Here is a 26,104-nt window from a genome sequence, read left to right on the forward strand (position 1 = left end):
TTGAAAGGGGTGACCGTAAAGACTTCTTCTGGCTTCATACATCTTTGTGTCAGACAAGCCTTTAGTCATTTTATATTCCTCTGCTCTTTATCTGCCAAAGGAGTACAGGGACATTGCCTTTGTTCCACCACATCTCCTTTGTCCATTTCAACTTGCATATTACTGGGGCCAATGGCAGCCCTCAGTAATGGAGAGGTCCTTTTTGGGCAGGTCCTTTTGGTACTACTGGGCATGGCCCTGGTCCTGGCCTCCAACCTCCTTTCCTGTATGATCAGGGAGATGATGCCCTGCACTGTTTCTGCTCCCCGTTTGCGTTTGAACACACGGGGAAAACAAGGCATCTCCCTCCTTTGAGGCACCATGAGATCAGGGGTAAAGGGCACCTCAAGCCTTCACCTACCCTTTAGCCAGCAGCAGGCTGAGGACACTCTGTGAAATGATCTATGGCTGTCAGAGCAGGACCCAGATGATGAATTTGCTTGATGGCAAAACTTTTCAGTGACAGAAAATAATGGTACAGGATAGGGCCAGGTGCTGCTGTGTCAGATCCTGTTACCAACCTTGCACAGTCTCTGCCAGAGCTAATAGAGGAGCATGCTGAATTGGAAAAGCCCATGTCACCTCCCTCGGACATTGCCATGACCACTCTGAGGAACAATCCTGACATTGCAGCCCCAGCAGGCATTATATTGGTATGGAGAGACTCCAGAATGTAAGCAGCCTTACATTCAGCAGAAGTAAGAATGGGAAAATGGAAAGGGAAAAGCTGGTCTCATGGATTTCCCATGTAGGAGCAAAGCTCCTTCATCCTAGGGTGGGACTGGGCTGGCGCAGGCACACGCATCACCAACGGTGCTCCAGGAGAAACCTACGGTCTGTGCTCAGAGCTGAAGGGCAGGTGGGATTTAGGCTTGCTAGCCCTTGGTGTCTGGCATCCAAACCCAATCCTCCCTGGCCTCCTTAGCCCCTCTTCTGTGAGGAATTCCTGATATCTTCAGGTATGGGATGACAAGCTGGATGAGAAGCACTTTACCTATCCCATTCAAAGTTTCTGAGTCTTACAAATTTTAAGAAAAAAAATCTGTTCAGGTTGCATAAAACTCCAGTTTCCTGGGGCGCTTCCCATGAAACCGAGAGGGAACATTAAAGAGCTACACCGAAGTAAACAGCAGTGGGAAAATCAGGCTAGACAGACACCTAATGTCAGTCACAGACCTACTACTATTGGGCCATTTTCCTGTCTTTTGTTGCAAACTAGTAAAACGAAAGTTAAATTCAGTGGGTGGATTTCAATTGCAACATACTCCTCCATGATGTCAGTTTAGGGATATGGTGAGCCTCTGAGAAAAACATCTCCATAAACTGCAGAAGTGACTGCCATTCTGCCCCTCTTGTGAAACATATTCCAGGAAATCATGAAGGAAATAATTTGGCTAGTGAGGAATCCATTTCCAGGAAAAAAAACCCTCAGGCTGGATGGGCCAAAGAGAAGAGAAACTGAGCAGTGTGGAGGGGAAACATAATCACAGAAAACTGTGTGGTAGCTGTGTATCTCACTGCAGAAATAAAAATGTGCTAGGAAACATCACATGGTTTGTGATGAGATGTATTCAACAATTTTGAACTAAGAAATATAAGAATATTATTTACATTTATCTTAAGATTACTCCTTATGCATTCATTTCAAATCCAAAATGAGACGGGGATCTTACAGAAAACCCACCTGTGTAGTCACTTCCCAGTTTGACTTGTCAATCAGGATCAAGATCACTTTCTTCAACGTAATTTCCCAGGTCTTTATTAGAGGGAAACAAGAGTCACCTTTATTGCTTTGTTGTGCAGGCACATGCATCCTTTCAATTCAGATTTTGTTGTTTGTGAGCTTGAGTCAGCAAGTTGGGGCTCCCAAGCCCCTGGCAAGGAGAATTAGCTATGTTTATAAATCTGAATGGAAGAAAAGTGACAACCCAGCTTAAGCCAAGTCCAGGGAGATGTCCATAACTGGACAGCATTCCCACCAAAGTCATAGATTCTCATTCCCCTTCTGTTTGGGATAAAAGTTTCCACAAACAGGAGACAAAAAAAGCAACAGTGAGCATTAATAAAGGCAGCCTACAGATACGGTTTAGGAGATGCTTCTGCTCCCTGTCCTTCTTGTTCAGAGCAAGCATGATGCATAGCTTTTTCTCACTAACATCAGGTGGCTCTACAGACACCCTGCAGACCCTTTCCAGCCAGTCTTCCCTCTTGACAGTCTCTACTGTGGCTTTGGATCTGTCTCCCAAAGGCACAGCAAATGGAAAAACAGATGTAAACAGCTGAGCAGCTGGAGGGCAGGTTCTTTCTGCTTGTCACTTTTCATGCCTACCTTTCACAGGGGTCTCTGATTCCCATGCTACCACTGTCCTTGACTACAGGCACTGCTCTTGATGGGTAACTGGGGGGTGATCAGAGCTGCTTGCTCCTCACTAAGCACTCTTTCATCTACCCGACTTGTGCATATTGTTATATGTAACTTTCACTAGTATCTGCATTTCTTACTCCACCTCACCATCAGACCATGGTTTGAAAAGAGAAAATGAGAGAGAAGCCAAATGTCCTTGCCACAAGCCCTACTACTATGCACCAGCTGAGGGTCTTGAATCCTTTGTCATTGTAAAGGTTGAGTCAAAAAACAAGTCATGGTGGCTTGCACCAAGTGAGGGCTGCTATTTCAAAGCTAAGGATGCGTATTTGCATCTGAGGAGTCAGCCAGCTCCTCACCCAGCATCTCTTGTCAACTGGTGCCTCCCCATCTCAGTGGGGCCAGGAGCAATATGTGCTGCAGTTCAGGTAGAAGCTGTTCAACTGACTAAACCATCTCCCATCTCCCCACTCAGCTGCAGCTGTTTTGACAGTTGTCAGATGTTCTTAGCACGGCTGCTGCTGCTGTTGCTAGATTGGTATTGATGGGAACTTGGCCTTCAATATTCCTGCATTTAGTCATTATTTGGACAGGCCAACAAAGTGTTTCCAAGGCAACCCAAGCTTGGGAAGGTCTTTGACAATGTTTGGTACTTTCTACCTCTCCAAAAGATGAATGGACTTCAACAAAATAATGCAAAACTATTTCTATAACTCTGTAGTTTTCCACATGCTGAACAGCAAAGACACTGAGAAGGTTTGTGGGTCCCTCAGATGAAAGCTTGTAAGATTCATATACAGAAAAAATAGGGATCACAATCAATTCCCCCCTTAAAACACCTTTCTGAAGAGGGCTACAGTCATCAGGTACATTGAAGATTTGTCACTACCTGCTCCCAAGTCAAAGTGTACATATTTTCTGAGGTGTTCAGAGAAGTGTGAGTGGATGCTCACTCTCCTGCAGGGCAGCTGGTTAATAGGAGTCAGGTTAGCCAGCAGCAATGGGGTGAGGCCCAGTGATGACTGGGGAGTCTGTAGTACAAATCAAGTATGACATGTGCAAGTGCTGTTATGCGTAATCAGCCAACACAATAGGATGGTTTCTCGTTTTCTCTACACTTTTGTTTTTGTTGCATATTTTGTGGGCAGATCCAAACAGCTCCTGAATTCCCACAAGACCTTAGCAGGATCCGTATGTTACACTTTGCGTTGTAACACTACTTATTAAAGAAAATGGTACCTTCCTCATTTTCCTGTGGTCATACATATCACTTTTAGTGCATCAAGTTTCTGGAGGAGTGAATTCTGCTTGTGCACAAGATTATTAGCATGTCAAAGTCCTCTTAAAGGTTTAGATGATGTGCCACCATGGTGGAGGTGTGCCAAAAGATGTCAGTGATCCAGTGCCTTCTTACAGTAAAGGAAATTACACTAAAGGAAACATCTCACTGTGGCCCCATAAGTTAGTCCAAGGCAGAGTTCATTCAGAGAAGAGTTCCACTACAGACACAATGAAATCTCTTCATTCATAAGATTTTGGCTGGTAGTAGATCTTTGAATCATACTAATTTTTTTAGAGATGAGCCATTGACTAACACTTGTTTCAAGCACCATTTGGAGCAATTAATCTCTGAATCCAAGCTTTGCAGCATTCCTGTGCAATATTTCTGTGACAACTAAAATCACAACCTGGATGCTGATCCCTGCCTCTTTTCTCTCTGTGTCCCAGACCTGGTATTCCAGGCAAGCACCCTGATATTAAATCCATCTTCTGTAATTATCAGATGCAGTCTAAGTCATGCTTTTGCCATCTGTGTTCTGTAGAAAAGATTTGGGGTATGCATCATCTAGACTCTCTGTACCTCCATTCACTGGTACTGAAAATAAAAGGGATCACAATGAAAAGCACTGCCCAAGCACAAGTTAGTTTTCTCTCAGCCGTGCTCAGTGCACAGTGGTCGTGAAGAAAAGCAGACCCAAATGAGTTACACTGCACACGGCCAGAGCCTGCCCACCCTCTCCCTGCCACTGATCTCATCCAGAATTTGCCAAGGCAGTTATGTTCCCAACTCCTGTTTAAAATCAGGGTCGGTAGGTGACTAAAAAGGCGATAGGTCCCTAAGTATCTTTGAGGATCTAGTCCTTGACTCCACTTCCTCACCAGAGCCCTCAGTGGTAACTTCCCAGCTCAACGTTCCCCACAGCCGCCAAGGTCAGCTCCAGCCTCCTCCCACCGAGACAGCACAGAAGTCACGAACAAAGGAGATAAAATCCCAGAAGTGGGCAAAGGCTGTTTCCACCCCTTCTTCTCTTCTAAGGAACAGAAGCTGGAGTGGTACCTTGACTGTAGAAAGTAGAGCCCTCATACACATGTATCATTGTGAAAGAGCCTGTGGTTTCTAATGGAAATTCCCTGTTTGGAGGACAGAAATTTTCACTAAAAGTGATAGAATATTTCATGACAGCAGGCTTTTATAGGTGTCCTGTCATAAAAGCACAATCCAACACCAAAAGCCTGGGATTTTTTCCCATTCTTGTCATTTATCTCAGTTTAACTTTGAACACCACCTTAAATCAGAATGGTGGCATTTTATACCAGGGGTGCACGGAAAGCCAGACTGCAGGAGCTTATCTATGAAGCCTATCAATTTTCAGTTACACCTACATGGATACAGAAACAGCCGCACAAAACACTGCAAGGGAAAGTATTTTTGGCGGGAAAATTCGTTCTGCAAAACTAGTGGTATCTTATGCATTGAGAAAAAGAGAACCAACAAAAACTGCATTTTGAGGAACTAAAACTAGGATCTGCTAAGCAGCAATAAAGAAGGAAAAAACGAGAAGGAAGAGAAAAAAACCAACCACAGTGTCTGACCGTAATTTCCTTTTGGAGGATTACCTCTTTGTAAGAAATTAAGCAACTACTTTCAAGTTGATGAAAGTTGTTTTGTTTTGTTTTGTTTTTTTCAATCACTACAACATAATTCAGCATTTAGAAACTAATCTGTAAAATACAGGCATCTTTTTTCCTTAGTGTCATTAAAATCACTTTATCTACATAGAATACTGGCCAAACCCCAGCCAAAATTCTCCAAGGTATGCTAAGCAAAAATCCCATTTGTGATTGGATTCTTCCCCCACTGTTAAAAACAAGTAATCTTTGGGGTATAAAATGGGCCTTTGTCTCTTGACCAGGTACCCCAGTGTCCTGAAAATGGAAGAGGGGAATTCCAAGCTCTGAAGTGATACATGAGCCCAAATGCCATTGATTTCCATTTGTTTATGACGAAAGTAGAGGAAAGGGACAAACCTATTAATTATAAGGATAAAGCAGTGATTTCTGTCTTGGTACCAAATTTATTCAGTTCACATTCCAGCTCATCATGTTCAGCTAAGTATTTGTCTATGCTCTTTGCTGAAAAGTGATGAACTGAATCAAATGCTTTGATACACTCTGAACATCTCAGTGTTTACGCAGATGGTGTCACACTGGTGTAAAGGGATGCTCTCTGGCTTGTTGTTAGGCTATAGAGCAAGAAGTCTACCTCCATACACATATCCCTGTAGTCACCATCCCAGCATTTTTTTAGAAGATTAAATATGACGTTTACAAAAATTGACAGCTACTGCTTACCTTCAGCACTTCTTGTATGTTGAATATAAAAGAAGTTCTTGTATATTCTGACAGACCTCCAAACATGTATTTGATGACAGAGGCACACCTTGGTACAGGCCTTGCTGATAGAATGGGCTGTCCATCTAACCACCTTCCACTCTCCATTTCCTTATCTTTGTAGCTCAAACCTCAAACACAGTGACCGAAGCTTTACCTGATAATCTGAATATGCTGTTCTGGGAACAGTGGAACCAACCATGTAAGGTTTCCTGCAGGTTTGCATCCTTTGTGATCTGGTTCACCTCCCTGCAAAGACCTTGATCTCTACACAACAGCTAGCCCAGAGCTGCAGGCGCAGCGACTGAGTGGCCATGATGCACATGCTGATTAGCCACCCAAAATTGTTTAATGACAGTTTCTTAGAGAAAAAATTCCCACCATCCACTAATTTCCAAAATGCTTGTAGGAAATTCACTGGCTTGGGGAAGAGCTGCTCACTTGCCTGTTGTGACTGAAATTAATGTAGAGACTAAAAGTTACTGGGGGTGATAGAGGAGTGAAAAACACCTGGGAAAAAAGTGCAGTCATATATGCCTTGCCTGTGAGACTAGGAGCCCAAGATTAAGGGCATACAAAGGACTAAATCCAGTTAAGTCTGGTAAAAGTTGCATGGCTGAAGATGAAGACTTTGGCATAGGAAAGTAAAAATCAGAGGACAAATAATATTGCGTGCGAGAAGTTAAGACACTAGTGTCTTAGAGGGGATAGTTGTTGGCTTGGGGTTTCTGAGTAGCTGCCACTGAGGCCCCCCAACGCCATGCAGAATTATACCCCTTTTGCTAAGGGGTCTTGCAAACTTTCATGCTAAGAGCCTCCATAGGAGCTGGAAGGTACAGAGTGGTTGCAATGCCTGCAGTGCCACGTGGCCCTTCCCAAGCTTACTTTGAAGGAAGTAGCTCCTCATGTAGACATTGTGTGACACTATATCCCGCTATCTGCCTGATGTTTAAAGCATAGCCTCTGCTGTGACCGTGCTGGAGTCCCCAGGTCAGATTCCTTCTCAGAGGTCAGGCAAAGGGAGGGGAGTTCATGCTCAGAAACATTTTTATTACAGACTCTAGATGAAATGGTTAGTTCAGGTACCATACTGAATGGTTATTTCATAGTGACATTGTCATATTTCCTCCTGACGATAAGCTGCCTGCTTAAAATAAATGAGTATTTGATCTGGCCAGAAGGTGACTGTCGCATTTCAATGCGGTAAGTAGAACTGCAAAGACCTCAAGGGACACAAGTAACGCCCAGAAAATAACACATTGTCCTCGCAGATGATGCAGTTAAAATGCCTTCATTTGTCAAAGATTTGCCACTAAGGCTAAAATGAAGGTCTTCTCTTTGCTGCATGGCACATAGGAGGCAGAAGAGGCAACAGCTGCCAAACTCTTTACTGGGTTCTCCTGTATGTACCACTTTTCATCAAAAGATATCAAAGCACCTTATGCAGTGCAGTGACCTTTTATTTGTGGCACATTATTCATGGGAAATTGAGGAAGAAAGAAGGCAAGCTACCTTTCAGATGTTATGTGGAAAATCAAAGGGCAAAACAAAGCATCTCCTGGAGTTCACCCACAAAACCCCAACACAAAGATGCAATTACAGTTTTTGGTTAGTCTGAAAATTCTCTAATAGGGGGATTACTGAGCACTGTAGGTTTGATGAGTAAGCCTGTTCAATTGTTAAAGTAACGACTTTTTCCATGCTTGTGACATTCATTAGAATTTTTCCTCTAAGGTCAGTACGGAATTATTATCTGCACTGTTTATTCATGTCAGTCTCACAGTTATGACAAGTTTACATTGCAGCACAGTTGTGTCCAGAGAAAACTGCGGGAACACTTGGTTCTGGAAGCAAGGAGAAATGTTGCAGGGAGGAGGGACAACCCCTGGGACATAACGCAGGCCTCTCAAACTCCTCTTCTAGCAAATCTGGCTCTCCTAAAATAGCACAGACAGGAGTCAATTACAGTGATATGTTGTATTTCAGTGCCTGAGTTTAGCAAATGTTTTTACTGAGTATAGCATTGGAGGTGACTAACTTAGAGCTATAATAATTCCAGGGGGTCACGTTTGAAAGACGCACACTGGGGATCTGCTTATAATGCAGTAAGAATAGGCACTTTGCCTTGTTACCTACCAAATGGAAGTAGGACTCCCTCACAAATGTACCAGCATCTTAGGTTTGGCATAACTTACAGAATGATGAGTGTTCATTTTTGGGCCCTGAATACTAAGTTCAGTTAAGTTACCCAAGGACAGGATCGGTTCACAGTGTTGCACAAGCCATACTAAGACTCTATAGCAACATGGTCTTTGATTTACACAAATGTTACAGCAGTTGCTGGGCTGTACATCTTTTGGCTTAGCATTTTTATATCTTATGGTGCCCAAAGGTAAGAGAATTCAGTCTGTCTTTGACAAGACCCTTCTTCAGGTACTTCTAGGGTGCCTATCTTACCTTAACAAGTAACAGTGTAACTGATTAATGTATCTAGTAAAACTCAGAGCACTTTTTCTCAACTGGTCCATAGATCGAAGACTGGCATTTCCCTTCAGACCTAAGGAAGGGGTTTGCACCTATATCAGTTGGCCTGGTTAAAGATATATCCTCCCCTTGCAAACTTTCTTGCTAATACTAAATAAGGCAGTTCAAGACTAAGACCACACACAGCGACTGTTTTCCGAGAGAAAAATCCCAAAGAAACATACTCATCTGATAAATGGGAGAAAAGGTAAAGCACAAACAAACCTTTAAAAGGAAGTGGAGAGGGAGAACAAAATCTTCTATTCAAGCCTCAGCCACTGCTGAACAGGGAAATGGACATGGTGGCACGCAGGTACCTTCTCTGTGTACCCCTCACTGTTACCTCTGTGCAGTGTCTACAGATCTGAAAGCAAAGGCAGGGTTCAGAGCAGGCATACATGAGTGGAATAAACAAATGCAGCCATAACAGCACCTGGTCTGCATGGCAGCAGCAGTAATTAATGGTCAAATTTGCAGGAATGCAGTCCTGAACAGAACAGCCTGGCCTTCAAGCTGAGCCCTCTCCAGCAATAAGCTGATATAGCTGAACTCAAGCTCAAAAGTATTTTTTCTTCCCCTCACCCCACTCTCACTAGCAGGCGATCCCAAGTCCTGCTTGCTCTGGAGGGTGGGAGTTCCCCTCTTATTCCCAGCCTGAAAGAGTCACTGTGCTTTTGCAAATGTGGAGGGAAGGACCTGGCTGCCCTGGTTCCAGGTGGGCAGCCCTCGCCACCCGCCAGCTGTGCTGGTCGGTGGGTCGGTGCTGGTACCCAAGGCTGGCTTGCCCTGACCCACGGCAGCTGTGGCGCAGAGCACCTCCACCCTCCGTGTGTCCCCTCTGCGACAGTAGCAACAGTCCCGTTTGCCCAGAGACCTCGTGGTGCCCTGCGGCAGGAGAAGCATTTGCTTTCTGAAATCCTCATAAGGTAGTCCCGCTTTAAAACGGGATAGCAATACCAAAGTGGAGAGTTTATATAAAACACTAATACAGCAGCTGTTGCTAATAGCAACAATATGGCAATCACCAGCTAATATGGAGATGTTTGTTTTGAATTTATCATCTTGATTTTGATGGGTGGCCAAAACTTTGCAGAAGAACATTTTATTTTGCTTTGTGTGGATGTATATGCACAAGGACAGAGGGCATGACAGCAAATAACTCTTCCAAAGTACAGGGTCCAATGTGCTCAGGGGATTTTAACCGCAGCCAGTAGAGTTGTGCTTGAAAAGATTGGCCTTGCCTGACATTGCTTTTGCCTGGAGGATAGAGTCCAGGTGTGTGGTTATAAATGTTCCCATTCATTGTTAATGTAGTGGTGAAGAGGGCCTGGTTACTGGCAGTTCTACTTATTACTTAGGAAGCAGGTACAACACAGGAATGACAAACTCACAAGGGCATTGCTATGATGAAGAGTTTGGGGCTATTCCCATCATACCACTGGGGCTCAGAGGAGGCCAGCTGGAGGTGAAGGATGGGGAAATTCTGGTTGTTCCTCCTGGGTATCTACAGTGACAGCTGTGATCATGGCCACGAGCACTTGCTGTGCCTGGATCAACTCCTGTTCTACCAGGGGAGTTGTAAGGTCATGCCACTCCTGATCCTGGCTCTCTTTTCTAGTTTTTGTATCACTGGGACACATACAAAATGAAACCCACAATTACACTCAGGCCAAGTTTTCTTGGTCTCATTCCAGACTGGCTCCTAGGCCACTGGCAGTCAGCAGATCTTTTGTGAGATGTGAGATGTGAGATGACTTATGCCTGAAAATCACAGGCAGGTTAGAATTTGGTGTGAAATCCAGGTTACCTGTGGTTTCCACTGAGTCTCATTTTGAGATCTGAGATTGTTTTGATGCTGAAATTCAAAACAAAACACAAGGTGCAGAAGCAGGAGAAATACAAGCCTACATCAACAAAAATTGAAAACATTTGTATTAATCCTGAAAAGCAAAATCAAGATTCACACCTCTGGATTCAGTAAGAAATATGATCTTTGAGAGCAAATGAACTTGGTAGAAAAGCACATCTCAGTTTCTGATTTGCAAATGAACATAAAGAAGCAAAATAAGTGAGAAACCTGATGGTGTAACAAAAAAGTGAGTAGCATCTCACTTTTCAATACATTTTGAGTACCTTCAACCAGAAATCTTGAAAAGGATAGAATTCAGACTTAATTACACATATTCTCTATTATTCTCTATTATTATTCTCTATTATTGTTGCAAGGGAGCAACATTTTAGATCTGCATCTGCAGTGTCAGAAATGATCGGCAACTTCAACTCCCAGACTCCTTCATGCTGGCCACCTCGGGGAGCCCAGGGAATGAGTGATTCCTAAGCGCAGCCAAGATACAACAGCAAGCTGAATTCAGACACGACTGAACACCAACCAGCACAGGCTCTTTGGAAAAGTGGTCGACATATGCCTGCCCTTCATAGCTGAAAAAACCCCATTGGAACCAGTCAGCTGATGACTGGTAAAAAATTTTAGAGCTGCCAACTTAGTCTTGGGGGGAGCACCCATGAAAGAATAAACAAACCATCCTGCAAAGCAAATACAACCAAAAGGTTGTCATGGGAAGGGCACAGAACACACCTTGGGCTGTTCTTACAATATTTTTGATTTGTAACTTTTTCCTGTGCAATAGTCACCCAGTGTGTAGAAGAGTGGTGCAATCTACCTCACGTTGCAGTCTAACCTTGATGTCTGATTAAGGGTAAAAATAGCAGAGCAGAGCCGGGAGAAATCGCCAGTGGGTTTCACTTTCCAAAGGGAGGGTTAGCATGAGCCCAGGTCCCATGTGACTAAAACTGTAGGAGTTCAGCACCAGCTGGGTTGATGGATCTCGGCCTGAACTGTTACAGGTAGGGGGTAGGGAATGGCCTGATTAAAGCTCAAGCCACCCTCATTTCTGTGATGAAACCCTGAACCGTGCCTGTGCAATCTGCAGCACACTCTGGAAAGTGGTAGGAAATTAGAGCTGCCTTCAGAAGACAGGTAGAACTGTGACCTATTTTCAGCAACCCACACACCACTCTGTTCTTTGAGTCCATGGACAGATCGTGCAGGGCTTTCCTTTCCAAAAAAACTCAACCCAGCAACTCTCTGACTTTGGCATAATTGCTTTCCTTATTTTGGTAAATGTTCCTATCGTCCCCCGGAAGACACAATCGTGCCAGTAGAGACAAGACTGGAATACAACCCCTTTTCCACACAGAGAGGCAGCGGTGCAGAACTCAGCTCCTTCTGCTCTATATGGGCTTGAAAGAGTCACTGCTCCAGGCGTGTCCTGCTGTACCCTTCTCACAGCTATGCTCCTGCTCCTTCCTTGCTGGTATGACAACAGGCTGAAGACAGGTTTCAGGATTCATTCACACCCTCCCCCATTTTTAAGAGCCATCATGTCAAACATTTGTGAAAGTAGCGTTGAAATAAACAATGCTGTGGCTGGGATTTTCCCATTTGTGGTTTGATAAGGAGAGAAGAAAAACAGACGCTTTCCAGCCACAGCAGATTTGTGCTTTTCTTCTTGTGCTTACTATCAGTTCCTGATTCCTTTCTCTTCCCAGCTGATGCTGCCCCTTCATTGCTACTGTCTGTGGTGCTTCACTGAACTACAGTGTAAAGGGAGAGAGAAGAAAAGAGGAGAAAACGCCTAACTTGACTATAGCTCACACAAAGGGGAAAAATCACCATTTAGTCTGTGTTGGCGGAAAGTGCTGTATAAGCCTTCTCTCAAAAACCTGGCTGGACAAGGTGGACTTGAGAGTGGACCACAAATGCAGCCGTGGCCTGGGGGAGGAGAGGGGCTGCCTGGGCCCAGGGGGAAGCACAGGCCTCAATCTGATGTCCTGGCTTCTACAAGGAAAATGCTTCACCCTCGAGGAACAAAGCCAGTCCCAAGAGGCCTGGATTTACCCAGGATCTGCTGCTCTGCGAGACCTGCCCACTCCTGCTTTCCCTCCAGTGAATGCAAAGCACCTGAGCAGAACTGGGGAAGCAACCTGATGTACAGGAGGGGAAGAGCTCATACACAAGCTAGTTCTACAAAACTCTTACAAGTCCACCCCCTCTTCCACACCCTGATCTCTGTGTAAACGTCCCCGTGTCTTTGAAGGAGAGTGCATTAATTTATTCAGGGATGGTGTGGGAGAAACACATCTCCTTGAAAACGGCCCCAGGTGTGCCCAAGCCATCTGCTATCTACCCCGCCTGCCCTAGGGCAACCGCTGTGGTACAAACCTTACATTGTACTGTACACTGTCGTTCTGAAAAGCCATTGTACTCTAATGCATCGTGGTATAAGGTCTGTACCAAACTGAGGGGCAGACCATAGCAAAGGCTCTGAGTCTGCAAAGCAGAGCTGGGTGGCAGAGAAGGAATTGGTCTCTTAAAGGAGAGAAGCTGTTCATGTAAGGGACCTTCATTTGTAAATATCCCATACGACAGGCCTTTTCTGTTAACATTCATGCGGACACCAGCTTTGGTAGCTATATCTACGTTACCCTTTACACACTAGCCGTGGAAGCTGTGAAGCTTCTTTGGCTGGCAGGTGAGAGGGCAGCTCATGCTGTGCTGGTCCTCCTGTCTTCACCCACCTGGTGCAGCAGATCTTGTGACCTTGAGATCCTGCATGCAGCCCTGCAGTGCTCAACAGGAGCCAGCACATGTTTGCTAACTGCTTTTCACAAATACAGCCAAGCTTCATCTGTGCGACCATACAATTACTCCACCAAACCATAGCTTTTTAGGATGTCCGTTATTCAGACAGGGCATGTTTGTCCTAATGAAATAACCTGCTTTTTGTGATACACAAATTGTTTGTGATACACACCATACAAGAGCTATCAAAAATGAATGCTATCATAAGGGTAAAAAAACCACCCTGAATTGTTTTCCATATGGGCAGGCAGGCCTATACACATACCTTCCACATACAATGGCCATTATATCCCCATAACTGTTAATAGATGGGAACTAATTAGACAGCGATACAGCAGCATGCACCAACAGACAGTCTGGTGATGTGCTGTTGATGCACCACCCATTACTGTATGTTTTCCTCCGGGGAAATTCAAAGCATTATGCTCTGTGTACAGCTGTGCCCTATTTGTAATCTAAGCTTCTGGCCTGGCTAATCACCACCTATTAAACTCCCATTTTCTGCACGAGTAGCACATTTTCCAGATCAAACCCCATGTCTTAATCGCGCAACAGGCTGAGCTCAGAAATACGTCTGTGTAGGGTGCTGGAAGTGAGAGCAAGGCAGAACTGAATTGCATAGGTCCCTTAAGCCTCCAAGATACTTAACAGACAGATATGTTTAGATACACATTTAAAAGATGTACCGAAAAATAGATACCCCTTGTCCCAGAAATCCCGCTGGGACTATCAGCAGGGGTGCTGGAGCTGCCAGCAAGCCTTGGAAGAAATTCTCAGAAGAACAAGATGCAGGATGACAATATTTCTGCAAAAACGTGCATCAACCCATGGAATTTAGTAGAGAAATGACAGATGTCACGGGACTGCTAATTAACAAAAAATCAGTTACACCAGTGAGTAAAAGATCAGTGTTAAATGCACAGGCCTGCAGAGTAATTGATTTAGATTCCTGTAAGCTTCAGCCCTAAACAAGTCTACAAGCTGGTTTCTCTACAGAAGCATGGAAGTGATGGGCCTCAGGAGAACTTGAAAGGCCATCTACATCATCTTCCCCTGCAAATGCAGGGCAGCTCTCCTTTTGCCCTTCTGGGCACATCTCCGTCTAACCAAAAGTGAATTTTGCACCTTGGATTTCTGCCAGAGCCAAGCTGAGACCGCCTGTCTCTTTTGCATGACAACTGGGGTCAGTACTACATGGGCCAGGACTGAAGTGGTTAAGCAAAGAACGGCTTTCAGGGTGAATTCAACAGCGGATGTAGCCATGACATAAATCTGCAAAGAGCTGTGCTACAACACAGCCTCGTCCCCTGCAAGCAGGAAACGGAGCATCCACCAGGGGAGGAGCATCCACTGGGGGAAGCAGCAGAGACCACAGTTTTACAAGCGTGCTATCCACCTAAATACACCGATGAAATATTCCTGACCCTTTGGCTCTCAGCCTTAGGCCCTCTTTTTCACTAGATCAAAAGACTGGTACCCAGAATACCGGGTTGTAATTTGCCTCTGTCAATGAATGAGTGGAACTAATAAGCATTTAACATCAAACGTGGCCTCCTAGAATGAGTACTGTTGTCCTTACGTTCCTGATGTGCCCGGGTTTGGGGGGATGTCAGAAATGACCCTGAAGAGGTACAGGGAGATTTTTTTTAATTTCTTCAATTGAATTAAACTTTATTACTTGGACACATAATTCTTCCTAAGACATAATTTAAGCAAGACTTTTTATTACATGTTGTCATATATTACTGTATTATTACATTACACCACTTCTTCTACAGAGGTCCAGTGCTTGGATTCTTAAGAACTAGTTGGCACTGGCAAAGTGTGTGTCTACACCTGCTTGCAGACAGTAAAATGTTGCTATTAGTTTTAAAAAAATATACAAAAACATTTCTCTGAATCCTGTCTATTCCACACCCACATCTTTTTAACTTTTCATAGTGTAACTTGATCTGGTGGTGTATCTTTAAACTGCAAATTCTAAGGTCTCTGAGAGTCAGAGGACAGACTGTACCCACTGCCCTTTAATGGTAAGAAGCTGCCCACACTGCAGCCCCCTCTGCACATCCCACCTCACACTAGTGATGCTAGATGGAACCTTTACCTGGCGAGTGTCTCATCTTTTCCATCCATAACAGCTACAAGGGTGCTTTTTTTTTTCTTTAAGGAAAAAAAGTAGCTTCTTTAAAAGGAAAGAGGAAGCCAGAAATTTTGTAGTGTCTCAGTCCTGCCCCATGACGCTTCTTCCTGTCCGTATATATAAGGGAGCACTCGTGGGGTTGAACTGTTTAGTCACTTGCCTTTGTCCAAAGGATTAGTAGCAGTGGGGAGTGATGCTGTTTCTCCTTTCCTCTGCAGTTCACGGGAAGTGAAGGAGCTCTGGCTGGACTCCCTCCTTGGGTAAGTACTCCCTGGGATTAAATCTGTGGCATCATGGTTGAAGTCAGTGGAATGCTCCAGACACAGCTGCACAGAGATGTACAGAAATATAGATGGGGGAGAGGTGCACCCACTGCTAAGTGTAGCTCATGGGCAGAGCTGACTGAGTTGCTTAGCCTTGTGTTTGCAGATTAACAACAACCTCACATAGCTGTCACCACTTGCTCATTTTTTGCATGGATTAAAAATGGAAAGCTGCTTTTTTCCTGTTTTAATCAAGAGGCAAATAGAGCAGCAGGGCTGAGTGCCTTCCAGAGAAGGGCTTTATGATTGACTTGTGTGGGATATCTTGCTTGTTCAGGATCATACTTAAATGTTAGACTGGCTTGCAGAGGAGAAAGACAAGAAGGGTGCAGTTTTACAAAACTTTCTTTGTCCATTCCCTGTTCAATAAACAGGCAAACAAAAGGACCAAAGGAAACCAGAGTGTCCAGAGCTCCCCCGATCAAACTCCTAATGAAAGTGTTAAGCAGCTGTAATACCGTGAGTATCTTTACTGTTTCAGCTCTGTCAACTGAGTGATTTTGAAAAGCTCTGATTTCTAAACTATAGCATTCAGTTACTCACGTAGTGTCTTTGTTTTCTTGCCTAGTCAAAGACACTAAATGCTGGGAACATGGAGAGTCTGATCGAGTGCCAGTCAGAGGTAAGCAGCTGCTACATTTCCCCGAGACTCGTTGTGGGTACTGATGTGAGGTATCTTAGCGAAGTAGGGGTGGGCTCTGTAGGAACTGCCTGCTGTCTACCAGTACCGGCTGCCTACCATTACCCACCAGTGGGCAGAGCCCTTTGAAAGCAACTCCATGCAGCACTATGCAGGAGCTGGGCATCGCTGTGAGCAGCCAGTGCATTTTCAGGGCTCCTGGGGAGCTTTGCTCAGGAATCTGGCAGGCCCTGAAGCCATCAAGGCTCCCTGGAGAAGTCTGGGAGGAAATCTCCAGTGCCAGGGGAGGACACAGGAGGGCAGGCTGTGTCCAGCTGTGGCTTCTCTCAATTGAAAGAGCAGCCTGAAAGAGCACGAGGTTGGGACCTCCTGGGCAGGTCTGGGGTGGCTGGCTGCAGGGGTTACCACAAACACCTCTATTGGGCAGTGTCACCTCTTCGGCAGGTGTTAGGTTTGCTCTGGTTATTCCCCGGAGCCTCCCACACATTTCTGAGGAGCTGCAGCAACTCGCAGGTGGCCATCGCTGCTGGTGGCAGCTCTGTAACACCAACATGCTTCTTGCAGGCTGATGCCAAGAAATGTCCCCCGCTGGTTCCAGCAGATACTGAAGATGGACTTTGCCTCTTGACTGGTGAGTTTTAAAAACAAACTGAGGAATTGCCTTCTGATATAATGCTTGCTAGCTGGCGCTTCTACAAAACCACCCAAAACTGCCTGCTTCACCTCCCTGTAAGCAATCCACAGCCCTCAGTCCCATTCAGGAGGCAGCTTAACCGCTGGAGTGCCACTCTCTTGCAGATGACCTCTTTCCCTTATGCTTAGCGGCAGAGGTGGCAGTGCTGAGTGCCAGTGGTCTTCTATCTCTGTTCCCTGGTCCTCAGAGTGACATTTCATTGTGTTCCCTGGCAGCGATGGGAAGTAAATGTGCTCCTTTCTCACTGAAGCATCACCACTGAGGTGTGGCACTGCAAGCGAGTACAGCTACCAGCGGTTGCACGCCAGAGCAAATAAACCCTTTTTGCAGCAGCAACAGCACTTGTTTTCTCTTGCCATGCAAAACCTCAGCACCTGTAAGCAACCCAGAGGAGACTATTAGAAGGGCAGGGTCAGATTTGGAGCAGACCATCACATCAGATCAACTTTCAGGAGGATCAGAAGCAAACATTTTGTATGATACTATAATGTTATGTGGCTTTCTCATAGCTTTTAACCCCTCCCTACCAAGGACTTGTGCGAAGCCACAAATACAGGTCCTGAGACATTCTCATCTGCGTAAGACAACTTCATTTTGGAGTAGAGGGCAAGTCCTTTATAGGAAATTTGCAGAAGGCAACTCCTTTAGGAAGCTTTCTAGTAAAAAGATCCTTCTCTCATTGTTTTTGAAAAAGCCACACCTCATCCTGATACAACCATCATCTCCAAATTCCTAGCATGCCCTCCTCTTTAAGATGCAGATGCAAAACCCATGCTAAGAGATTTCTAACCCTGAAGCCAATGATGGCCCTACTGTGATGCTCCCATCCTCTGGACCAAGCATTACCTTCCACTAGCTGGCTGACAGGGGGCAGGCACTAGCTCTAGCAGGACCACTATCATTAGAGCTGGCTCCGAAGCTGGCAGAGCTGAGTGTTTTCATTTCAGCCTGTGAAAGAGGATGAAAAGCAAAAGCCCCTAGTTCTACTCTTGCCCTAAGGCTGGGGCACAGTAAGACCACATTGCTGGCTGCCCAAGTGATTATCTGTCTTAGATAGTTATCATGTAAACCACTGCAATATCAAAAATCTCTGTAAATGCTGTTATTTCTTTTCGTTGTATGTTCCCACTCTCTAAGAAGAAACAGTGACTAGAATGTAAAAAAAACAAAACAACCCAAAAACAGGAAAGGTGGTGGCCTTAGAGGGATGGTCACAGTTTTACAGTTTAGGCAGTTGTTTCCTTAGTAACCACTTAGTTGTCTTTCAGTTTCTCCTTGTTTAGTTTGAATTGTTTCAACATATATCTCCATCTCTGCACTGCACACAGATGAATGGCTACCTAGAGACCTAGAGTGCTGGGGGTTTTTTTAAGTGATTTTTTGCTTTCCTTTTGCTTGCAGCAGATGGAACAAAGAAAAAAAAGAAGGTGATATCGCAGTCATTTACTCTGAGACGAAGCTCTACCAGTGGGAACTTCCCAGGGCAGCTAGGCTTGGGTGCCAAAATTGCTCTGTTTGGCCAACCTCTGGCACTTATCTGTGGGGAAGATGACACACTGCCCCAACCCATCCAGGTAAGCAAGCCTGTGATACAGTTATCATACCTCTGGCTTCCAGTGTGTGGCAGGATCCCCAGTACTTGTGCTGCAGCACCCAGGAGATGAGTGATTTTGGTGTTTCCCCTCCACACACAAACCTGATAAGCTCAGGGCCCATCCCAGATGTAGAAAGGGTCGGGGGTGCGGGTTTTGTCCAGCCCACCCAACTTTCATGGAAGTAACTTTGAATGAAGACAGCCCAGGACCAGGACTAGAGGAAGATCTGCTCCTTAGTATAAACATCTGTGATTACGGAAGTCTTTTAAATGAATCTTTCAGCAGCATAAACTTCCAAAGATTTCTTGAACAAGGATTTCTGTTCAGCTATGGACTGGCACTGACAAATATCTAAACTCCATCTTCTGGATAAAAACAGTTTTGTGACGGTTCTCCCACTGAGTTGACTTTTCCAATAGGCAGGCTTTTGGCTCTTCTAAGTAATATTTGCCTGGCTTGGGAGGGAGAGGCTTTGAACCAAGATTTAAGCCATCCCTTGTTTTCTTCTGGAAGGAAGCAGGGATGACTCCACTGAAGTTAGTGGAATTCACCAGTCCCAAAAGAGGGTGGGTTGAGGGAAAATCAGGTTATTGCCTTTGTCATCTCCTTGGAGCAAGAACTAGATACTGACCTAATTAGAGCACAGTATACCTCCAGACAATTTTTCTTCTGTTTCTAAATATTCACTTGCCAAAGAACCTTTCTTCACCCAAGTAACAGTTCTCTTATTCCTGTCTGTTTTTTTCCCTGCAGGATCTCCTAGCTATACTGTATTTGAAAGGACCTTCCACTGAAGGGATATTCAGAAAAGCTGCCAACGAGAAAGCACGAAAGGAGTTGAAGGAGGACCTAAACAAAGGCGGGAATGTTGATTTGAAAAGCAAATCTGTGCACCTGCTGGCAGTGGGCTTGAAGGTGAGCTCCTGCAGTAGTGGGAGGACATTGCTAACCTGCACAGGCCCACTCCAGTCCCCACAGCTGACCTAGGTGGGACTCCAAGCTACAGGCAGAGCAAAGCCAGGCTAAATGTTTCAGGCTTAGGAAGGTCTGGCATTTTCCTTTTCCACATGATTTTCAGTCCCATATGTTGTGCCACCGATTTCCTACATGCCTGCAGGAAACTCACTTTGTCTTCCTCCTCAGCATCCTCCCCGTGGGGGAATACTGAGATTTATGGGTGAATGAGAAGCAGGAAAGAGCTGGGTCCCATTTACTACACCAAAGCTAGTGTACTTGGCATGTTCTTGTGAACCCCACTGCTCTGCCAATGCTCAAGTCATGTGGCTCAAGCCAGCCTGCCTCCTGCTGAGCCCATGTCACAGTGATGCTCCCTGTGTGATCAGGGGTAGTGTGCAAAGCCTCATCTAAATCTCTTGACCTTGCAGGACTTCCTCCGAAATATTCCCTCCAAACTCCTATTGGCTGACCTCTATGAGAAGTGGATGCAAGCTCTGGAGAAGCCAAGCAAGCAGGAGAAAATTGAAGAATTGAAAGAGTAAGTTTTGCAATCAGTCCCAATGTGATGGAGTGGCTGGTAGAGGCCAGTAACGTCTCTCAAAATTGAGAGTCTTACCTAAAAGCCTGTCAATTATCTCATCTTGCTATTGCTCCATGGGCTTTGGTCTATAGGGCTCTAGGAGCAGCACTTCCTGCAGGTATTTGAGATTGCTGTACGAAACGACTAGCATAGGAAGGGGAGAGAGGCTGCGGTGTCACAGCTATCATAGTTGCTGTGGGACAGGCACTGGCAGGGAGCCTTCACATCTGCTGGCGGTGAAGTCAGGCACATGGAGACCACGGCCATGTTTTGCTCTTTAGAAAGAGCAGATGTACAGGCTGACTGGGAGTGCTTTGAAATATGCACAGCACAACTGCAGGCTTTCACGTGCCTTTGGGAAGCCTCCAGTGACGTCTCCTGATGCCACCTCATCTGCTCAAGGACATGGACTGCTGTAATACTTGCCTTTCAGGCAAGACCTTGTAATTCAAGATCTCATAATTAACCACACGCTCATTTGGGGATTTCTGAATGATACTTCTGCTAAGCAGTGAAAAAAGCACATGCATGCCTCGTACTAGAGGAAGCATCATCTCTCTGAGTTTAATTGAGACTTGCTCAGTTAAAGAAGTAGAGGCTGCTGCACCATGAATTAATGTCCCATTTTGTTTGTGTTCATGCAGGGTGGCTGACAAACTGCCTCGACCAAACCTTGTCTTGCTCAAGCACTTGCTGTCTCTGCTCCACCACATCAGCCAGAACGCTGAGACCAACAGGATGGACTCCAGCAATCTGGCCATCTGCATTGGCCCAAATATGCTGAGCCCAGAGACGGACAACACGCTCCCCCTGGAAGTCCAGAAGGAGATGAATGACAAGGTGTGTTGAGCTCGTAAGCAGCCACCCTTTTTGGGGCAGCTCAGGGCCATCCAGAGGGATCCCACTGCCATGGTAGAAGCTGAACAAAACAGCGCCCCTGGACATTGGGGGTGCCTCCCAGCTCAGGTGCCCGTAACGTGATGGGCAAGGCTGTCCCTTGTCTCGCCTCCTCTGAGCAAAAGTAACAGTTGCCCTGCAGTCCCCTACGCTGTATCACAGCTCCTGAATACTTTGTATGCAGAGAGCAAGGGGCACCTGGTGGGCATTGCCACCTGTGGGCCCTCTGGGCAACGAGGGTGAAGCTGCAGCTGATGGCGTTTTGTTTCTATTGGGGCAGATCAGTTAGTCTGCAGCATCAGGCCTCACCCTCCAGAGTGGACTCACCCTTTGACTTTAAGCTAGGATTTTTTGCCAAGAAAGGTTGGACCAGATGATCCTTGATGTCCCTTCCAACCTGGTATTCTATGATTCTATGATTTTGGCAGAGGCCACCCTGCTCTGTGCTGCCCTTCATACAAAGACAGCAGGCAGGAGCCAGAAAGACTGTTTAATATGTTTTCAGACCTTTTTGACTGGAATAATCTTTCTGTGTGCAGGTGACAGTGTTGGTGGAGTTCCTCATAAACAACTGCTCAGAAATATTTGGGGAGGACATTGCCTTCTCTGTCTGTGCCTTGGCTGAGGCGTCACCGGAGCACACAGACAGCTCCACAGGTATGAGAAAGGACTGGGGATGTCACAGACTGGGGGTGCTGGGGCAAATTCTTTAATATGGTATGGGAATACATCTGTGAAAACACGTGTGTTGCATAGAGTTCAATACATTATTGCAGTGTTTTTCTAGAGGAACTCTTCCCATATAGTTCCCTAATGTCCTCAGATGGTCAGTAAAAACTAACAGGTGCTTTCTCCCCACAGAACACCTATGTGCTGCTCATCAGAATGACTCTGCCTATGACAGCCCAGATCCTGAAGCTGAAGGCAGCCCCCGTACCTCTCAGACAGAGCATCCCAAAGGGAGGACCACTAGTGTGAGCAGAAGAAATCCGACACGCGTCTCTGCCCCTTCACTGACTAATTTCAGAAATGACATCAGCACAATGGACAGGAGGTACTCCGAGCCAGACCTGTCCTCCCAGAACCACCTTGAAGGCAGGATAACGAATCAGAAGCTAAACAAAAGTGAGGACAATTTTCCGGTTCAGCAGAAACAGCTAGGTTTGGAGGCCCTGGAGAAACGGCTTGCAATCTTACCTTCCCAATTATCAACTGACTCTCTACCCAAAACTTCCTCCAGTTGCTCCCTGGAGAGCTCTGATGGCTCAGTCTTCACCAGCTCCCCAGTAGTTTCACCCTCTAGTCCTAAAAAAACTTTTTTAAATAGGCCCCAGTCCTTTTCCACCAAGGCCATTGAAGACTGCAGTATGCCTAGCAGAGAAATCAAAAAGCACTCCATGTCATTCTCTTTTGCAAACCGCAGGAAAACACTACTAAAAACCCAGAGTTGGGGGCCTGGAAAAAACATGGGTTTTCAGAGAGACAGTTTCACAAAGAAAGAAGATCAGTTCTCCTGCAGAGTTGTCCAGGAGAACAGCCCTGACGATGACAAACCATTGCCTGTAGCATATCAGCAAAGGCCCCGTTTCAGGTCAGCTGATGAAGTGTTCAGAGAGGTAGACCAGAGGAATCCTGGAAGACCACCCTCTTATGAAGAGGCTACTAAAAACTGCCTGGCCACTGAAGTTCCCTCCCACAGTCTCACAGTTCAAACTATGAGATTAAAGGTGTCAAACCAAGATGCTTTGCCGCCTCATCCATGCAGCAGCTGTGCACAGGACACAGCATATACGGCTCCAAGAGATTTACCTAGTGGCAGAGTTTCCGCAGCGAAGGATTCTGATGTGGAAACTGAAACCCTCAGCATCACTGTGGGATTAAACTCCCGTGTGAGTTTACCTGTGACTCCAGGAGTCTACCGAATGAGAGCCATGTCTGAATCCTGTCAAAAGAAAAAACTTGAGTATGTGGCTCGGAGGTGCAGCCAGCCAGTTTTTGAGGTAGACCAGATCCAGTATGCTAAGGAATCCTATGTTTAAAAAGTGTGTCCCTTCTTTTCGCACTGTACAAAGTAAATATTGTAAAAATAGACATTTGTTCATCCTTGGTAAGATTTCCCTTTCAAGAGACCAAGAATAAGCTAGGTCTGCATGAACTTCTTTTTCCTTGAGAGTCTCCTGAAGTGTCTGTCACCTCAACATGTCACATTCTTTCACTGCAAGGGATGGTGGTGAGGAAGACCTGTGTATTACTATGTAAAAAATATAAGTGAATATGCTGTACATAACCTGTTGTGTGGAAAAACTAGTTAGTAGTTGATGAACAGTGTTGTATTTGCACACTTGAAAGGACAATTAAAACCTGTCCCACCTTCCTTTTCTTTTCTGTATGGTCACAGACTCCATGCCATTTGTCACACGTGTGCCAGGCTGATGCAATACTTTGCTGATTTTCTGCATTAAGAAGTGAGCTGGTAGTTACCCCAAGTAAGGAAGAGCTGTTCTGCCATCAAGGCCACCTCAGCACTCTTCCATAAACTCCCTGCATCTGCTGCCATTCCCCCTTCCTGCTTGCTGGTGGTGAGAATGAGCTGACCACTGAACAGCATTAGTGTTGTATACCGAGCCTGGGTTTAGAGCCACTGAAGCTGTACAAGGTCGTTATGGGAATGTATCAAGTAAAACTCATGTGCTTTTAGTCTAAATAAACTGGACAGGCTAAGCAGAAAGAAAAGTATCGTCAGGTTTCCTTTTATGAGGGGAAAAAAACCCCAAACAACAAAAACTCCTGTAAGGAAATATTTTTGATTCCATCTTTAAGTAGTTAAAGCTGCAGCTCATTAAATTAAAAAAAAAAAAAAAAAGACAAAAAAAGCCCCAAACAAACAAACAAAAACCCAGGCATGTACCTATGTTGTAAAAATGACTGGAAGTGCAATGTGTTTTTACATATAGGAATGTACAAATTTGTTTTGGATAGGATTTACCTGCCTTTTTATGGCTCAGTGTAGCCTTGAGCCAGCAGCAGGAAGACTTTTGGTTTTTTCGTTTGTAAGTTCACTACAATAAAACATTTTTATGCATGAACGCTAAACTGTCCATTGTCTGTCTTTAAAACATCCAGGCCCTATGTGTACTCTACCTACTTTTTTACTATTCTATGGGTACTGCAGGTCTGCTTGAATGACACGGTGTATCTAAGTAGTGGGAAGGAAAGTAACTGACCAGCAGTATCACTATTGTTATTGTAAGAGGCTGCAGGCTAGATTTTCGGTACAAATCCCTCTCTGTCAGGGAAACAAGATACACTTCCACGTTACAGCATTTATCAGTGAGGTGGAGAAGGAGCTGCAAAGAGGTGATGCTGCTCCAAAAGTGGAGCAGATTAGAAAACAGCATACCAGCATCTCAGGTATTATGTTTTCCAGGTTTAGGTGTTCACAGGACATGGAGAAAGGGGAAGGAGAGTACCTGGCCTGACAGGAGAAATTATGTGAGAAGGACCGTACTGGTAGGCTGCAACTACCAGATTTTGACAAGTGCCAGGTTTTGCACCTGGGGCACGGCAACCCTGGATGTACATACAGACTGGGGAACGAGAGGCTGGAGAGCAGCTCTGCCGGGAGGGACCCGGGGGTTCTGGTCAATGGCAAGTTGAACAAGAGCCAACAGTGTGCCCTGGCAGCCAAGGGGGTCAACCAAGTCTTGGGGTCCATCAAGCACTGCGCTGCAGCCAGTTGAGGGGGGTGATTGTCCCGCTCTGCTCTGTGCTGGCATGGCCTCACCTTGAGTGCTGTGTGCAGTTTTGGGCACCTCAGTACATTAAGGATACAAAGCTGCTAGAGAGTGTCCAGAGGAGGGCCACAAAGTTGGTGAAGGGCTTGGAAGGAAAACCATAAGAGGAGTGGCTAAAGTCACTTGGTTTGTTCAGCCTAGAGAAGAGGAGACTGAGGGGAGACCTCATTGTGGTCTGCAGCTTCCTCACAAGGGGAGGAGGAGGGGCAGGCCCTGATCTCTTCTCTCTGGTGACCAATTATAGCACCCAAGGGAATGGCAGGAAGATGCGCCAGGGGAGGTTTAGGTTGGATATTAGGAAAAGGTTCTTCACCCAGAGGGTGGTGGAGCACTGGAACAGGCTCCCCAGGGAGGCAGCCACAGCACCAAGCCTGACGCTATCCAAGAAGCCCTTGGACAATGCCGTCAGACACATGCTGTGAATTTTGGGGCTGTCCTGTGCAGGGACAGGAGTTGGATTCGATGATCCTTGTGGGTCCCTTCCAACTTAGAACATTCTGTGATTCTATGAACCAGAGAAAATGCCACCTCACTCAGCCCCCTAAGGAGTGAAACTCTCCTTCCAAGCAAGCTGAATGAGAGGGCTCTGCTGCAAGCTGCAAAAGTTTTTTTGCCATTTTCCAGAATCTGCAACTCCTGCATCACAGAATCACAGAACAGGTCAGGCTTGAGATCCTCCTGTCCAACCTTCCCGCTCAAGCAGGGTCAGCTAGAGCAGGCTGCCCAGGACTATGCCTAGATGGTGTTCGAATATTTCCACAGATGGACATCTCTGGACCACCTGTTCCCGTGTTTGACCACCCTCACGTTGAAAAAGTACCTCCTTGCATTCAGATGGAATTCTATGTGTTTTAATTTTGTGCCGATTGCCTCTTGTCCTGTGTTGAGTGTGAATGACAGCTTCCTTTTGTAAAAAGCCCAAGCGTCTTGCCCTCATGGCAGAATGAGTGTGGAGAGATAATCCACATGCAGTGGAAAGGGTCAGAAGCCACAGAACAGAAAATGGGAACTCCAAAATGTTCTCAGACAACAACATGGCTACTTTGGTAAGTGACTCATTCTTTTTGACTCTGACAAGACTAAGAATCCCAAGAAGAGGAACTGCTCGTTTCCTGTGCTGTAACCACACCATAAAACCCACGGAGAGGGTCACTTCACCAGAGGCGAGGAGAGTCTCTCTTTAGGTCCAAGGTGTCCTAAGGCAGACATGACAACCACATTC

At 45.6% G+C, this 26,104-nt stretch overlaps 1 protein-coding gene across 3 annotated transcripts in view; it reads left to right on the top strand.

Moving 5' to 3' along the window:
• TAGAP (T cell activation RhoGTPase activating protein) overlaps positions 1-24,174 on the top strand; it is a 54,513-nt gene extending 30,339 nt beyond the window's left edge. The window contains exons 3-12 of one of the 3 annotated variants that reach the window (XM_064447116.1): positions 15,621-15,662; positions 16,100-16,184; positions 16,294-16,347; positions 16,930-16,996; positions 18,461-18,633; positions 19,408-19,569; positions 20,040-20,149; positions 20,836-21,031; positions 21,628-21,745; positions 21,950-24,174. In XM_064447116.1, coding sequence (XP_064303186.1) covers positions 15,621-15,662; positions 16,100-16,184; positions 16,294-16,347; positions 16,930-16,996; positions 18,461-18,633; positions 19,408-19,569; positions 20,040-20,149; positions 20,836-21,031; positions 21,628-21,745; positions 21,950-23,127 — 2,185 coding nt within the window. In that variant the 3' untranslated portion in view covers positions 23,128-24,174. Of the gene's footprint in view, positions 1-15,620; positions 15,663-16,099; positions 16,185-16,293; positions 16,348-16,929; positions 16,997-18,460; positions 18,634-19,407; positions 19,570-20,039; positions 20,150-20,835; positions 21,041-21,627; positions 21,746-21,949 lie in introns of those variants that run through there. The other 2 variants (XM_064447117.1, XM_064447118.1) reach the window with 2 other exon arrangements.
• The last annotated feature ends 1,930 nt before the right edge of the window (positions 24,175-26,104 follow it).

Source organism: Phalacrocorax carbo, chromosome 3 (genome assembly GCF_963921805.1).
Source record: "Phalacrocorax carbo chromosome 3, bPhaCar2.1, whole genome shotgun sequence".
NCBI classification, from domain to species: Eukaryota; Metazoa; Chordata; class Aves; order Suliformes; family Phalacrocoracidae; genus Phalacrocorax; species Phalacrocorax carbo.